Genomic DNA, 16,076 nt, shown 5'->3' with positions numbered 1-16,076 from the left:
ATGGCACATCAGATGCAGAAAAAGCCTCACACCCAAGAGGCAAATGCAAATACTGCTAAGCACAAAGTTGCCAAAGCTCATGCTCACTAAGATCACCAACCATTTCTAAGACAAGTCAGTAAAATTCAAGCTTCATGCATACATTTACAGAAGTAAGTTTTCCAATACCAATTCTTCCGCATCATGCCAACTAATCCTATACCTATTTCACAACCCAAAAAAAACACAAAACGATTCACTAGGCAGTAATTTTGTGAATTTTGCCAGATCAAGAGCAGCAATGGGTAGATCTACATTCCAACACAAAAATTACGTGACAACCTGACAATAAAAGTTAGGAATGAATACAATAATACAGCCTCCTTCAGTCAAATTACCTCCAATTCCCTTGTATCGCCTGTCATGTTCAAAAATTAACCACCAGCTGATAGTAAGACTTTTTGGCAAAGTTTTGAACACGCAACATATTTCGGCTACTTTCTTACTTGGTTTTTTCCTCATGTCATTTATTGTTCCCCTCTCTGTCAGGGACCAGGATCAGGAGTTAGGTTCGGACACATTTGTTATTGATCTGCTTCCAACTCTTCATCAGGTAATATCACAGTTAATAAAGAGTACTTAACCCTGAGAGAGATCCTTCCCCTCTCAACAACTAATCTTGCTCCAGAGACAACCCAATACCCTGGATTTTCCTGTGGCCCTCTTGCCATTTCTGTTGTATCTACAAACTTTAAAAGCTTATGAGCTTGAACAGGCACTGGAGGTCCCCCAGGGTAAACAGCAGAATTTATATTCACATCAGCTGCCCGTGGAGGCGGCTTCTGAACTGAAGTGAAGTGATGGCTGATTAGTGTTGATATGATTCCAGACTTGGGGGCCAATCCTGGTGATCCATCCCACTCTGGGTGCTTTACGAGGGTAGCTCCAGAAACAGTGGAAAAGCAGAGTCGTAAGAAGAGAACATTTTTGAAACCAGAATTTTCGACGACTAACTGGGCTCCAGTTACAATAGAAAGATCCTCATCAGACTCTACAGGAGCTGTACAGACGTGAGAGAAGTTCTTCCATTGCACTTTCTCATAATACTTACGATCATAGATCTCCTGACGGAAGTTTCCACTTGGATCATTGTCAAGTTGAAAGACTTTTGGAAGAGAGGACAGGTGCTGCAAGTGTATAGCTAACCGGTTGCTTCTTTTCCCCTCCAGATAAAGCCGCAGGCCAGTAACTGGCCTCTTACCGACATCAACCTGTCATGGAAATGATGGTGATTACATTTTAAACAAAATATATCGTTTTTAGCGCACACTTGAAAGAATATTAATTACTACAGATCCATCACTAACTCCAGGCTATCTATATCTATAATGGAGTAATGCATTAAAAAGCCAGCCAGTCACCATTTCAGCTAATTGGCTTGCCACCATAAAACGCAGGTGAAGTATAACTGTCAGCAATAGAAAAGGAGGAGCTCCCTACTTGTTGTCCAAACTCCAATCCCTTTTCACTTACAGCAACAGCAACTGTCATTTAAGTTTGTGCACATAAAATTTGATAAAAAGAAGCCTCACCGGAATGATATTCACGTAAAGTTTCGGCCCCATGAAACTGAACTGTAAAGATGATGTACTTTGCTGCTTCCGTTGTGGACCAAGGGGAAGATCACTGAACATAGGCGCCCACTGCCTGGGCAGCTGAAATTCCAAAAATTGGTGGAGTTCTTCAATTGGTGGTTTGTCTGCAGAGGACAGTTAAAAGAGAGATTTTCATTCTGTAACAATAGGCCATTGAATACAAACTAAAAGCCCCCATAAGAAACTTTTACATCGAGTCGATGTAATGTTTTTCCCCCTATTTTTTCCTTTTTTGTCAGAAGTAAAACAGGTGGTTAAGGAAGGTGCCAGATGAATAAATGCTTCCCTAATCTTTTAGAGTGGTTGTTTGGCTGAAAAATTAACTCCTGTTCTATTGTAAGTAACCTTATTCAAGAGCAATTCTTAATTTATCATCCATTTCCACCCATAACCATGTGGCAGATTATACCGCAGGAATTCCACTAAATCTAGCTAGACACTTCTACAGGTAAAAGGATAAAGCAATGGGCTTAAATGAGGGATCCCATCTAACTCCAAGCCCTTCCAATTTACACTAGTCTTTTGGACGTTTTGATCCCCTACAAATCTTAATCCATGCAATTCCTTAGTCCTTACAATTTCATTACAAATGTTTACAAATTGCCTTCCTCCATTATTCAAATTTCCAATACATTGACATAGATTGCATTTAAACCACTAATCGTAGAATTGTAAGGACATGCATGGTTTAAAAAATGTAGAACTCAATCCATTTTGGATACGGTGGCTATATCCAAACCACTAATTCAGAATCAGAATGGAATTGGAGTGGCTAAGAATTGTCGGGAATCTCAATCCGAAAGGAGTAGTGGATCCATATATGCATTGCTCAATAAACAAAATCATCATCCAAAAAATTTAACACCCATATTTCAGTCAAATTCAGTGGTCTTGATACATGCAAAATGGATCATACATACTCTAGCATAGGCTATAAATGGTCCAAAAGCTAAATGCACCGATGACTCATCGAACACAAATTTCAGGACATCTTTTCTTTCACTCTCATGCAAATTTTTACTTTTCAATTCCCAAAACCTCCCTGCCCCCTAAACCTAAAACGAAATCCTCTACAGGATTCAAAATTTTGCCTGTTAATTCCCTAAACCTCCCTGCCCCCTGGACCTTTTGTATATATTTACATAAATAAAACTGATACATAGAAAATGTGTCAACATATATTGCAATGATGCAATCACACAAATACGTAAAATATGTGTCCGTATATTGCAATCAGAAACAACAATCCTGCATACATTACTCCACATCAAAAATCCCAATGTCTCCATGCCCAGAAGGAAAAAAAACATTTCTTTTGAAGATGACAATGGAACCTCTACAAGGCAGGACCATATTGGACCCATACTTGATTACTAATATGCCAGATATTAATAATTAAGGAGCAGAAAAGAAACATGAAATTTTTATTTTTAGAAAGTCAAGGGAATGTTTTTTAGTTTACTTAAATAATGGACAATGAAATATCACCTACAGGAAACGCTATTTTTATGTAATAAGATTATTGGACATGAATTAGTCAGTAGAGTATAAATAAACTCAATAAAGTTCTAAATGCGGGAAAAAAATAATGGATCCTCAAGAACAATGACACATCAATGTCTCCAGGTCTGAGAGAGGGATCATCATGAAAAAATGCAAATCCAGATACAAAGGTGTCAAAACATTTCCAGTTCATGCTACATTTAGTCAATAATAGATGCATGAATGTATGCGTATACATAGAAAACAGGAATGCATCTTAAACAGCAGCAATGTACATGCAATCAAAAACTTATGGAAGCTCACATCGTAAATAGAGATTGATGGCATGGCTCAAGAATCCGCTCCCAGGTACTCCATTCAACAGAGAGGTAATTGGGATAAAGGACATCGAGATAACATCAGGCTCAGACTGAACAGTGTTTAACCACTCACTGTGGGATAGGGATCTATCATCACTTCCACCTCTCCTCTTGCAAATGCTGACAATGTCCTACAGATAAAGTCACAAAGCATGGAATTTTTGTACTATTCAGAAGTTTATGGATCTAAAATATCAAAAACAAATCCTACAAGTCTACAAAAAGGTCATTGAAAGGGCCAATGAACCTAGGGATGGAAAAAAGAAATACGATAAACAGACCTCCTTATGTGAATAAGAACTTGATGAACCGATATCAGCAAACTTCAACCGCTGCTCCCTGATTTCAAACTGAAACAAAAATGACTAGATAAGAGGTGAACTACTGAGGGTGGTGATTTTCTTTTTCATATGGTTCTACCGTTCTAGACAGTTTACTAAGAGAACTTAACCTCCATAGATATAAAATAGAACGTCTGCAATAACAGCACGACAGGTATTCTCACAACATGAGATTTAAATTAGTATAGACCAACAAAGAGAAGTCTCTAGAATTACATACAATCATTCCAAACGACAGCAAGTGATTACGTTGATGCATATTGTTTTTTGGGCTTCATGATTGCGTACTCAAAACATAAGCAGTGGCCAAAAGAAAGGAATATTGGTTTTTGCAATTACAGTTACAAACAATAGAATCTTCAATCGACAGTCATCTGACGATATACACATTGTCTATATGTTAGTGGATGATAAAAGGAAAGTACCTCATTCGAAGATTGTTTACCTTTCACTTTAAGTTACTAGAGGAGTTAACAAATTAGGTATTCTTATTAAATAAGTTGGGTTTGTTAACAGCAACAGTACCCTCCAAACTGCGTTTTCCACATTGACTTGATAGATCCTTATGCCAAATATGTGGCTTTGGAATTTGGATGTCGTCAATCTAACCAATGGCACAAGAGGAGCATCCAAATGGCAATTAATAAAAGAAAACATGATAAATGTTTGTGTGATCTGGCAGTGTAGACTAACTACAGTCTGGAATGGAACCCACATTGGTTGTCCTAGATGGTGTAGAACTCTAGTAGAGTTCCTTGAACAACTCCCACTTTCTTCAAACTGAACAGAACATAAAAGTCAACATCTCCAATACACAAGAAACTTTTTCTCCCATTTCTAATCCATCTACTTTTCTCACAGATTACTCTCTCCTATCTCCTAAAGGTGCTCCTGGTAAGACTATGATTAGGAAAAGTATGCCAGATGAAGAAAAAAAGAAAAGAAAAGAAAAGAAGAGTTTGTAACACAAGAAAATAGCACAAAGTTATGGTTGAACTAGGTCAAAAAGTTGAAGAATTAGCACCAAGACAGCAATTAATGTCGCTTTGAGCAGTGACGCAAACAATGGATAAGTCTACCACAGCAGTAACCAGTAAACTGAGGTTAATGTGGTTAACAGATTACATAAATGTCACCCATATTTGACAGACAATTTTCTGCGACATATTACAGTACAGTTAACTGGTGGTTAATGAATACACAATTCAGAAGGAAAAAAATTGTTGAGTACCAGAAAATGTCTCCACACATTTCGTTTCCCCGACCAGGTTTAGCATCATGAAATGGAAGCATGCCAAATTTTGAATCACTTTGATAAACATTAAAGATCTTTGGGATAGTACGTGGTGGTAGGACTCATTGGAACCTTGACCAAAGTTATTCATGACCAGCAATCATCAACCTCAACAATTGAAAAATATCCCCTCAACTGATGGGAAATCAGCAAACAAAAAGTCCATTTAACAGCCAATGTCTATTAGACAAGGAAGTCATTAATGAGAATGAGCTTTGAAACCTACTCCTAAAACCACTTACATGCACAAAGTGACACCTCCTACACTTGGACTAAGAGATTCATAGATTATTGCACACCAAGCAAGCTCAAAACATGGCAACCCAGCACCTGCCACCAATGAGCTACGCAACCTTACCTTGCATTGCAAAGAGTTTGTTTCCACAATCTGGACCCATGACATCACAATGAAACAACCAAGACAACATAAAGTAATACTTATTGAAAGAAAAAGAGAGATTTCACCCAAACATAAAGCAATAAAAACCCATGTGCATCAACTGGACATCCCAGTTCATTATTATTTATGCAGCCAGGCCTCAACTACCCTCTATAAAAATTTCAAATGATGGATTAAGAGAGGTGTTTTTTACTGTCTATGCATGAACCATCAAGGCCCCATATGGAATCATGTTTCCATTATGACACTAAAACTCCAGATTTTCAAGCAGTGGATATATAAATCCCATAATGTGACGTAAATAGTAGCATTAAGATGCATAAACATATGATAAAACATTCAGAATCAAGATTTAGACCAGATGAAATTTACATATATGTTTCTCAAATAGCAAGGACAAAACAAATGAACGACCTTATTATTTGGGTAAACCTGCTCAGAAGACATGCTATATTGTCCATTGGCATCAAGAAATCTCTTATCTGCCATCTCCTTGAGTCTTTTCTGGACATCTGCAGGCTGAAGAGTTGATGCATGCTGTTGTTTCAAATATATTACATCCTTTCCACCCATCTTTACACCAACAATAATATGTGTTCCAAACGTCTCAATAAACCTAGATGGCAGACAACACAGATCAAAAAGTCATTATGCTTTGAGATTTAAATATAGCATAAATTGACAATGTTCAGACTTTTGAACATGACAGTAACATATAATGCCTATATAATAAGAAATAAGCATAATAAAAAATGATAGTAATGATGATAATTGATAATGATGATAGAGCAGTAAATTATTGGAAAATTTTAACCAGTTCATGCTGCAGATATTTATTAGTGGTACTAAGACACACGGAGATTGAAACACCACTCTAATACTGGTAATATTTGACATAAGCACTGAGATAATTTCATTTTGCAGGAAATATGTTTCAGTGTTAAATTAACATGTCCAGAGCTAAATTGAACATTGTATGTGGAAGGGCAAAGACATGATCTAGTTAAAATGATCTAAACAAAGTTTATTAGTAATTGCCTAACCATACAAAGTCATTAATAGTGTAATCTTAACTATTTTCTCCATGCTGCTTTGGAAGTTTAAGACTAAGGCTCTTCTTTGTTGCCTTGCACTCAAACTAAGTAACTAACAGCAATAAACATTAAGGGAACAACTCCAAAATCTTCATAAAATTAAATACAACACAAACTACTTGTAAACTCCATGAAAAATCCATAGCAAGAATGACTTCTTTATGCTAGCTCAGTAAAAACGCATAGAAAAGCCTTTGAAGTTTGAAACATAACCACATGAATATAATAGAAACACACTTCAGTAATTCAATAGGTAAACCATAGAGGTGAGCTTGGCATGCATTTTAGATCATTTGGGCTTTAAATCTAACCTTGCGAGTGCAGAAGGTTCCCATGATGATGGCACAGCTCTTTTAACATTATCACGCAGAATCATATGTGATTTTTCTAATGCAACTGTGTACAGTGTAATAAATACCCCATCAAAAGCAAGGGTCTTGGTGTTGGCAGCATCTTTCTGCCAACAACTTGAAAAATCAAACATGGCATTGAGGAGACCTGATGGAATTTTTCCAGTCAAAGATATTTCTTGGTTGAACTGCTCTGACATCTGGCAAGAAAGAAGGTACAAATGTGAAAAGATGACATAGGAAAGAGGAAGCTTCTACACATTCAGATAACAAAAAGAAAAAAAAAGAATCTAATTTTAAGTTCTGTAAAGTGGTGCAGTTTTTTCTGAATGATGAACCAATCAGTTTTACAATAGAGCTCTATGAGCTTTTAGGGGTTTCAACAATGCAGAAAAATTGAGTATGCCATATGATGATGCAAACAAGTATCTAAACACGAAGTCTTATGCTCTTCAATGCATGAGAACACAACCATTTCCTAGAAAATATCAGCCAACGCATGCAATAAAATGACGAATGGACACTTCATGCCATCAATAACATTGAGCAGCAATTACCTGTTGAAACGAGAGAACATCGGATCTATATCGTGTGCGCTCTCCTTTATCACATTTTATTGACTTGGGCACATTTGAAATCGAAATGCCACCAGGTAAAACAATCTCTTGACCTCCATCTTCATCAATCTCAATCAGCCGTGAATCTTTTGGATCACCTTTACAGTACTTAAGCCTCAAGTCTACAGCTATATCATATCCACGGCCAATCGACCCAATTGCAGTCTCAGCTGCCCTGGAAGATGGACTCTTGCGCGTCATTGCTCAGGAACATCACCTTTTTTCACCAGAACAGCACCGCGCTCTACATGCACTACAAATGCACATGCTTAAATCCATCTGAAAAGGTACATATTTCTCATGCATAGAAACTAATCCGAATCCCAAACAGAGTTTACTAAGCACATCCTGCCTAAACTTACCAGTTTCAGTTTATTCTTGACTCAAAACTACCCCCACAAATGATAAAGTTAACCATATTAACATATGCACAGTTTTTAAACCAAAATTTTCTTGAAATATGATTATTCAGCTCAGAAGAAGTTCTTTCTTTTGAGCATGCTACGCCTGATACTCAACTTGAATTCAAAACTTAGAGAAATTCACACAGATTTCAGGAGGAAAACACTTATACGCATTTTAAAAGAAGGTATTTCAGCTCAATTAAACCGAAATCTCACTCAATTTCCACAACGAAGTAAAAATGTAAATTTTCAGCATTGTCCGGAACACACACTTTTCAGCTTAAAGGACCCAAATTCACGCATTTGGAGTATAGAAATCAGATCTAAACCCACATAAGCCAAAGTACAAACCAATTCCTTACACTTCTTAACACATAGGATCGAACGGCGAACTCCAATCCGTCTCCGCAAATGTGCAGCAATCAATGAACTCTGAGCGCTAGAGAAACCCAATGCGCAAAAGATCTGTTCTCGGATAAATGAAATTAAAACCCCAAACCCTAAACGTACACTGCTGGATTCTGGAGATAAATTTTTATTTTTTGAGAAATTATGTTTTTATAATTTTTGGGTTATTTGACCAAGAGAGAATGATTGGAATGGGAGTGGGCAAGTGGTTTCGTATCACTAACAAATTCAGTCATAATCAATCACGACATATAATGAGATAACATATCAAAATCATAATTAGATAATGTAATAACGACATTCAATATAATTAGATAATAAAATACGGTTATGACCAGTTATTGAAGAAATTGTTAGGAATATAAAGAATTTTCATTTAAAAAACAATAATTTAGATAGCATACCAAAGTCAATGTAATTAGACAACGTAATAACGAAATTCAATGTAATTAGATAACATAATACTGTTATGGTCGGTTATTGAAGAAATTGTTAGGGATATAAAGAATATTCATTTAAAAAACAATAATTAAAACAAAGAGCCGGTTATTTCTAATTTTGGTTAAGAAAAATATTTAATATTTTAATGAATTTAAGGAAAATTATAAATGAAATTTTTACATGATTATGAATTTAATGATGTACGTTTTCACTTAATTAAAAATCGAATTTATCAATAAAGATATATAACATATTTAAATTGTTTCAAACCTTTGGATGTAAAATATGTAACTTTTTTTTTTTTATCTTCATTTCTAACATATGAAAATGCAATCTGGCGGTTACAATTTTAAAAAACTTTTCATTGACAATTTGTCAGATTTTAAATATTTTACTCATAAATTAGGGAAAGAAAGAAGAAGAAGAAGACACACCAGATCCGATAACACATGTAAGTGACCATGACCTAACTGAACTACAATTATTTTATAATACGACATTTGAGCCTTTAGCCTATTTAAAATTCAGAATTTAGATTGCCCCACTCTCCTCAAATACTTGACAAGTCGCAACTTGAAGTATCCTTTAAGCAATGGAGAAAGACTGGACTTCAACAAGTCAATTTTCTAATTTTAGATGTGGTTTGGAACCTCTTGGCTCTTGCGTGTATATTTATTAATAAGTTGTTTGTATACATAAATATTGGCCAATGACAATTACATTTGTTTAGACTAAAAAAAAATTAGTTATGGTACTAATGGTCGCAAGATCCGATAATAATATAAAAGCCTATCCAAAAATAAAAATAGTTTTGAGAAAATATCTGATGTTTGGATGGGGAAATTTTGCATAATGATAAAAAGTATAACTTGTATTCCAATAAAAACAGTCTTAAAAAAAAAAAAAAACCTACAAACTTAATAAAATCTCACTATGTATATTAAAAACATGTTGCTTCTTCTTCCTCATTTCTCTCTCTTCTTCTTCCTTGATGTCAACAGACGGAATTGGCCTTCCGGCCTTCGTTTTCGACGAACGAACCACTAAAATGAAGATTGGGGTCAACCTGACCAACGTGCAATTATCATCAATCGTCAATTATCACTTGAGTCGCCAGAAAAGTTTCATGAAATCACGGTTAGCATTTAGAAAAGAGTTCGATCCGGCCAATACAGACAACACCGATGACCATCAACACCACTAATAAACTCCATGGACCAAGGCATCATCTTTGATATTTTATTACTTTTTTTGTACTCTTTTTTTTCCTGAAAATGAATATGAATGTGTAGATATTATATATGTGTTGGCACCAAAAAATATCTTGGGCCTAATAAACCTAGTCCATGTACAAGGCCCAAGGTGCAGCCCATACGGTCCATCATGTTTTATCACAGCCCATGAGCCCATTATATGAAGCCCAGATGGTGAGTAACTGCCAGGAGCAGTTGTGCTGAGAATGGCCCATGGAAAGAGGAAGAAGTGGAGGCAGTTATAACAAGATGATCCAGGTGGCAGTACATGAGAGAAATGAGGAAAATTGTTGTGAGAAGATGACAGTAACTTCCAACTTACAAAACATGGAGTAAATCAAGAATAACTGCAGTTTATGGAGGAGAGTTTCGTGCGAGACAGAGAGTATATAAGATGGTAGACAGACAGATGCGGGACAGACAACCAATCAATCAAACAAACTACTCAAGCCCAAAGGCAACTTCAACTTTCAAGGTTCCTAGCATTCTAGCATTTCAATTACATTTCCAAATCTTTGTCAATCTCAAACTATGTCAAATTCTCTTGCATTTATTTCCAATCAAGTTTCAATACCAACCATTGTTGTGTAAATTGTTCTTGGTATCTGTTTTTGTTTCTTCATTTCGATCTCAACGAAGCGCACTTCAGTGGAGTTGGGGAACCTAGAGCTATTGAGGTCCCAAGATAGTTCGCTCAATCGTCTAGATAGAAGTCATATTTACATTCGGTGCAATTCATTCACATTAGTGTAGGAAACTATAATCCTTGGCACACCCACAAATCATCATCACCTTAGGCCACATTTAGGTGACAACAACCTTTTTTGGCACACCCGGTGAGAACGAAGAAGAAGCATCTGCAAGTTATCATGGCTCCGCGCACTCGTTTGTCAGGAAAGGAACCAGTGGTTGGAGAGAATCTGTAGGAAGAAAACCCGTTGATAGAAGTAGAAGAAGCTGCCAATGATGGCGGTACTGAAGAAAAACAGGAGCTGATTGAACGACCAGCTGGCTTATCCGATGAAGCCGCTATCTTGTTTGAACATCTGGTCAAAACTATCAAGAATCTGGAGGCACGTTCAAATCAAACAATGGAAGATGCCATAAAGCAGATGGAGCGAAAGCTGGAGCAGAAGTTCGAAGATCTGACTATGGGGGGGCAATTCCCATCATAGAAAGGAGCTAACTACCAGGCTGGTGGTGGTTACAGCAAATACACACCTCCCCCAATGCGCTCTCCATCTGGTAATGGTCAGAATTTCAGACCTGTTACATATGGGAATACTAATCCTATGAGTAATCCAGCTGCCTATGCAACTATTGAACCTGCTGGATCAGGAGGCAACATGGCTGCAGGAGTGGGTACTGCTCGTAGGATTCAACGTGTAATTCCACCAACACCACCTGTTGATCTGGAGATTCTCAGACAACTAGTTCAAGATTTATATGGCTATGGCCATAGACCAGTTGGTCGGCCAGAGTATCACAAACCTTATCCAGCCGCTGTGGATAGGGAAAATCCTTACCCAAGAGGATTCAGAGTACCCGACTTCACTTTGTTTTCTAGAGAAGAAGGACTGTCCACCGGGGAGCACATTGGTCGCTTCACTGTGCAGTGTGGCGAATTGGCAAACTATGACAACTTCGACAACCTTCGTCTCAAGTTATTTCCAAACTCTTTGACAGGAGCTGCTTTTACTTGGTATTCCACATTACCAAGGAATTCCATCAATACATGGTGGGAGATGGAATGATCATTTCACACTCAGTTCTTTAGAGCTGAACCAGAGGTATCTGTGGCTGAGCTATCCAGATTGGTGCAAAAGACAGGAGAAACCACCAATGCTTATATTGCTCGTTTTAAAAAGGTGAGGAATAGATGCCGCATCTATCTGCCTGAATCAGAATTTGTCAAGATGGCCCAGCGAGGATTAGATATAAAATTGCGCAAAAAGTTCCAAGGTATGGAATTTTATGATTTTTATGAAATGGCAGCAAAGGTAGCAGAGTATGAAGAATTGCTAAAAGAAGAAAGTAGGAGAAAGAAATCTTCTATGGGAACTTACTACCAGGAGATGGAGATGGCTGCTGCGAAGGTGACTGCAGAGAAGAAAGTGTGGGTTTGTCCCGCACTATCCAAACCGAAGGCAACTGAGCCAGTAAAGAAGCAGCCTATGGGTGGTAACATCAATTACACTTTTGATGTGACCAAAACAGAAGAGATTTTTGATTTTCTATGGCAGGAAAAATTTGTTACATTTCCAGCTGGACACAAAATACCATCCCAGGAGGATATGAAAGGGAAGGAGTATTGCAAGTACCATGACCTATGGTCTCATACCACCAACAACTGCTGGACTCTGAAGAACATGATTCAAGAGAAAATCAATAGGGGTGTCTTACGATTCCCTGATAAGGAGTCCATGTTGGTAGATGAAGATCCATTTCCTCCGGTGGCAACTACAATGCATGCAATTGATGTAGATCTTCGTGACTACCTGGAGCTTAAAAGGAAATTGAAGGAAAAATCTCAGGTATGGGAACCAAAAGCTCATAATTCTCAAAATGCTCAGGTTTACAAGGAGAAAAAGACCCAGAAACCACGCTATGTGCAACCACCAGCTAGCACCATTACCAACAGATGGCAGTTGGTGAAACATAAGAAGTTTCCAGCACCTCTAACTAGAACTCAGTTGAGGAGAAAGCAGAGGCAGTATGCTGCCTATATGAGGAGCCATTACAAGTCTCCAGTGGTTCAACATAGAAACTGGACGTGGGTTCGCAAAGAAAAGAAGCAAGAGGATAACCACCAAGTGAAAAAAGATCAACCACCAGCAAAAGAATTCATGGTGGGAGCAATTCAGGTACCATATGAATGTTCTACTACTACTTTAGTTTTGCCAGCTGCTTGGCAGGCTAAGAAGCACATAAAGAAAAATCAAATACCAAAGCTTGACCGGCTAGGGAAGGGCGATCAACCTTTCAATTCAGTGACGGTGCAGATAGTGGATGAAGAGACCCCCAAAAGGGTTATCTTGGAGAAACCTTCAATCCAAATGTCACAGCACATCAAGCCATTGTATGTCAAAGCACAAATAAATGGCAGGCCGATTGATAGAGTCTTGGTGGACAACGATTCTGCGGTCAATACCATTCCACGATCAGTGCTCAGGCTGCTGGGTAAGAAAGAAGATGATTTAATTCCAACTGACGTGACTATGGCAGGTTTTATAGGTGATGTTACTAAGGCAGTTGGTATACTGCCAGTGGAGCTGACTGTCGGGAAAAAATCCTCCATGACTGCCTTCTTTGTCATTGACAGTCAGGCCAAATATCAAGCTTTATTGGGAAGAGATTGGATTCATTCTAATTGGTGCATTCCATCTTCACTACATCAGCTCTTGGTGTGCTGGAGAGGAAATGATGTAGAAATCATTTGGGCAGACAACCAGCCATTCAAGACTACATCAGATCAGGTGGAAGCTCGCTATTATCATGCTCAATGTGGACCAATCCAGTTCGAAACTAAGAAAGAGGAGATGCAAAAATTTGCAAGACAATTATTGCAACCAACGGCTATTGTTCCTTATAGGCCGAGGAGATCAGAACCAATCATTGAAGAAGTTCCATGATGTGGTCGAAGGATGAAGAGAAGATAGTGGCGGCCGCAATAAATAAAATTATAGTACAAGCTGCCATTGATAGAGTTGTAACAGAAGAAATTAGTGAAAAAGAAATGATAGTAGAAGATGATGGCTGTTTAGCCACTAATAATAAAGAAGAGTTGAATTGGAATGATTTGCAAACAGCACCGGCCAAATTAGATGATTTGAAGGCCGAAACCCAAGATCCTTTGGAAGAAGTGAACTTGGGGGGGCAAGAAGAGTCCAAAGTTACTTACATAAGTTCTACTTTGGATCCATCTATCAAGGTAAAACTAATAACTTTACTTCACGAGTTTCATGAATGTTTTGCTTGGGATTGCCAGGAAATGCCAGGATTGAATAGAAAGGTGATAGAACACAGACTGCCTATCAAGTCAGGATACAAACCATACCAGCAACCATCTAGAAGAATGTCTTCAGAGGTAGAGTTGTGTGTCAAAGAAGAAATACAGAAGTTGGTTAAGGCCGGCTTCATACGGCCAACCAGGTATGCTGAATGGTCATCCAATATTGTACCGGTAGTCAAGAAAAATGGCAAAATTCGTATTTGTGTTGATTTTCGTGATTTAAACACTACTACGCCTAAAGATGTGTATGTTATGCCAATTCCTGATATGTTGATAGATAGTGTATCTCAACATGAGCTGCTATCTATGATGGATGGTTACTCTGGATACAATCATATATTTATTGCAGAAGAAGATGTTTCAAAAATGGCATTTAGATGTCCAGGAGCATTGGGTACATATGAATGGGTAATGATGCCCTTTGGCCTAAAAAATGCCGGAGCCACCTACCAACGAGCAATGAATGCTATCTTTCATGACATGATAGGCAGGAAACTGGAAGTTTATATTGATGATATCATTGTCAAGTCAGTCAAGGCCAATGATCATATGGCCGATCTCAGACTTGCATTTGAAAGGATGAGACAATACCAATTAAAGCTCAATCCTTTGAAATGTGCATTTGGAGTTAAAGCTGGAAACCTCCTGGGATTTTTGGTCCATCAAAGAGGCATGGAGGTTGACCAAAACAAAGCCAAAGCTATATGCCAAGCTCAACCACCAAAGAACAAACAACAACTCCAAAGCTTCCTTGGTCAGGTAAATTACCTTAGAAGATTTATTTCTAATCTTGCAGGTAAGACCAAGGTATTCTCAAAATTATTGAAGTTAAAGAAGGAGGAGGCATTCAGATGGGAGTCAAAACATGAAGAGGCCTTTCAAACCATCAAGGCCTACCTAAGCAAACCTCCAGTTCTCATGCCACCTACCAGGCATAAACCATTGAAGTTGTACATATCGGCAACTGATGATTCCATTGGGTGCCTACTAGCCCAAGATGACGATGTTGGAAGAGAAAGAGCAGTCTACTACCTGAGCAGATTGCTGACAGATACTGAAGGACGATATTCTACAGTGGAGAAGCTCTGTCTTGCATTATATTGTGCATGTACCAAGTTGAGGCATTACTTGCTTCAAACTAAGGTGTACGTGATCTCAAAGATGGATTTGATCAAGCACATGTTGAACAAGCCATTGCTAACAGGAAGGATAGGTCGATGGTCATTGGCTTTGACAGAATTCAACCTCAAATGGAGACCACAACAGGCAGTCAAAGGGCAAGCACTTGCTGATTTCCTTGCTGACCACCCATGTCTAGAAATTCCTGAGATCTTACAAGGCATGATAGATGTGCACACTACACTAACCTTTGAAGATGAAGGTGAATGGGTGCTAAAATTCGATGGGTCTAGTACAGAGATGGCTGCTGGAGCTGGGGTAGTCATTCAATCCCCAAGAGGTACAAAACCACTTTAGCTTTTAATTTGGATTTTGATTGTACTAACAACCAGGCAGAATATGAAGCACTCATCATTAGCTTGGAAATTTTGCTTGAATTAAAAGCCAAAAATACTCTGGTGGTTGGAGATTCTCAATTGGTGCTAAAACAATTGGCTGGAGAATACAAATGTGCTAGTTTCACATTGGCGCCATACTACAGTACAGCCTTGCAATTGCTTGATGACTTCCAGGAAGTGGAGTTGAAGTACATTCCACGAGATCAAAATCATGAGGCCAATGGATTGGCCCAATTAGCTTCTGGTTTAATACTCCCAGAAAGTCTGGTACAACAAATCATCACGGTGGAAAGACGATCTCATCCATCTATCAGGGAAAGAGGCATGACACTTGAATGCCTAGCTCTTGACGATCAGATGGAAGATTGGAGGAGAGATATCATTAACCATCTGTCATATCCCAATAATCCAGCATCCAGAAAGGTCAAAGTGATGGCACAGAGCTATGT

General features: G+C 38.1%; 1 protein-coding gene across 5 annotated transcripts; it reads right to left on the bottom strand.

Annotated features, from left to right (window-relative positions):
- Window positions 1-56: 56 nt before the first annotated feature.
- LOC119984330 (MACPF domain-containing protein At4g24290) lies at window positions 57-8,543 on the bottom strand. Of its 5 annotated transcripts, none has more exons than XM_038828212.1 (8): window positions 8,330-8,543; window positions 7,533-7,845; window positions 6,937-7,175; window positions 5,943-6,147; window positions 3,778-3,846; window positions 3,441-3,627; window positions 1,572-1,738; window positions 57-1,250 (listed from the first exon to the last, which is right to left on the bottom strand). In XM_038828212.1, the coding sequence occupies exons 2-8, from the start codon at window positions 7,791-7,793 to the stop codon at window positions 564-566; spliced, it is 1,815 nt and encodes a 604-aa protein (XP_038684140.1). In that variant the 5' UTR covers window positions 7,794-7,845; window positions 8,330-8,543; the 3' UTR covers window positions 57-563. The 5 variants fall into 5 exon arrangements, with proteins under 5 accessions (XP_038684140.1, XP_038684141.1, XP_038684138.1 ...); XM_038828213.1 differs by having other exon boundaries at window positions 8,348-8,543; XM_038828210.1 differs by having other exon boundaries at window positions 7,533-7,871; window positions 8,359-8,543.
- Between the last annotated feature and the right edge of the window lie 7,533 nt (window positions 8,544-16,076).

Source organism: Tripterygium wilfordii, chromosome 18, assembly GCF_013401445.1.
Source record: "Tripterygium wilfordii isolate XIE 37 chromosome 18, ASM1340144v1, whole genome shotgun sequence".
NCBI classification, from domain to species: domain Eukaryota; kingdom Viridiplantae; phylum Streptophyta; class Magnoliopsida; order Celastrales; family Celastraceae; genus Tripterygium; species Tripterygium wilfordii.
The sequence above is the reverse complement of the archived record's forward strand: the minus strand, read 5'-3'. Positions and strand labels throughout refer to the sequence as shown.

Excerpts from the sequence above, each read along its gene's own strand:
- LOC119984330 (XM_038828212.1), bottom strand. The coding sequence starts at position 7,793 with ATGACGCGCAAGAGTCCATCTTCCAGGGCAGCTGAGACTGCAATTGGG. Across the intron at positions 3,847-5,942 it reads TTTACCCAAATAATAAGGTC|TTTGAAATCAGGGAGCAGCG; the intron begins GTTCATTTGTTT and ends TTTTTGTTTCAG. Across the intron at positions 1,739-3,440 it reads CATCAATCTCTATTTACGAT|ACAAACCACCAATTGAAGAA; the intron begins GTGAGCTTCCAT and ends TGTCCTCTGCAG.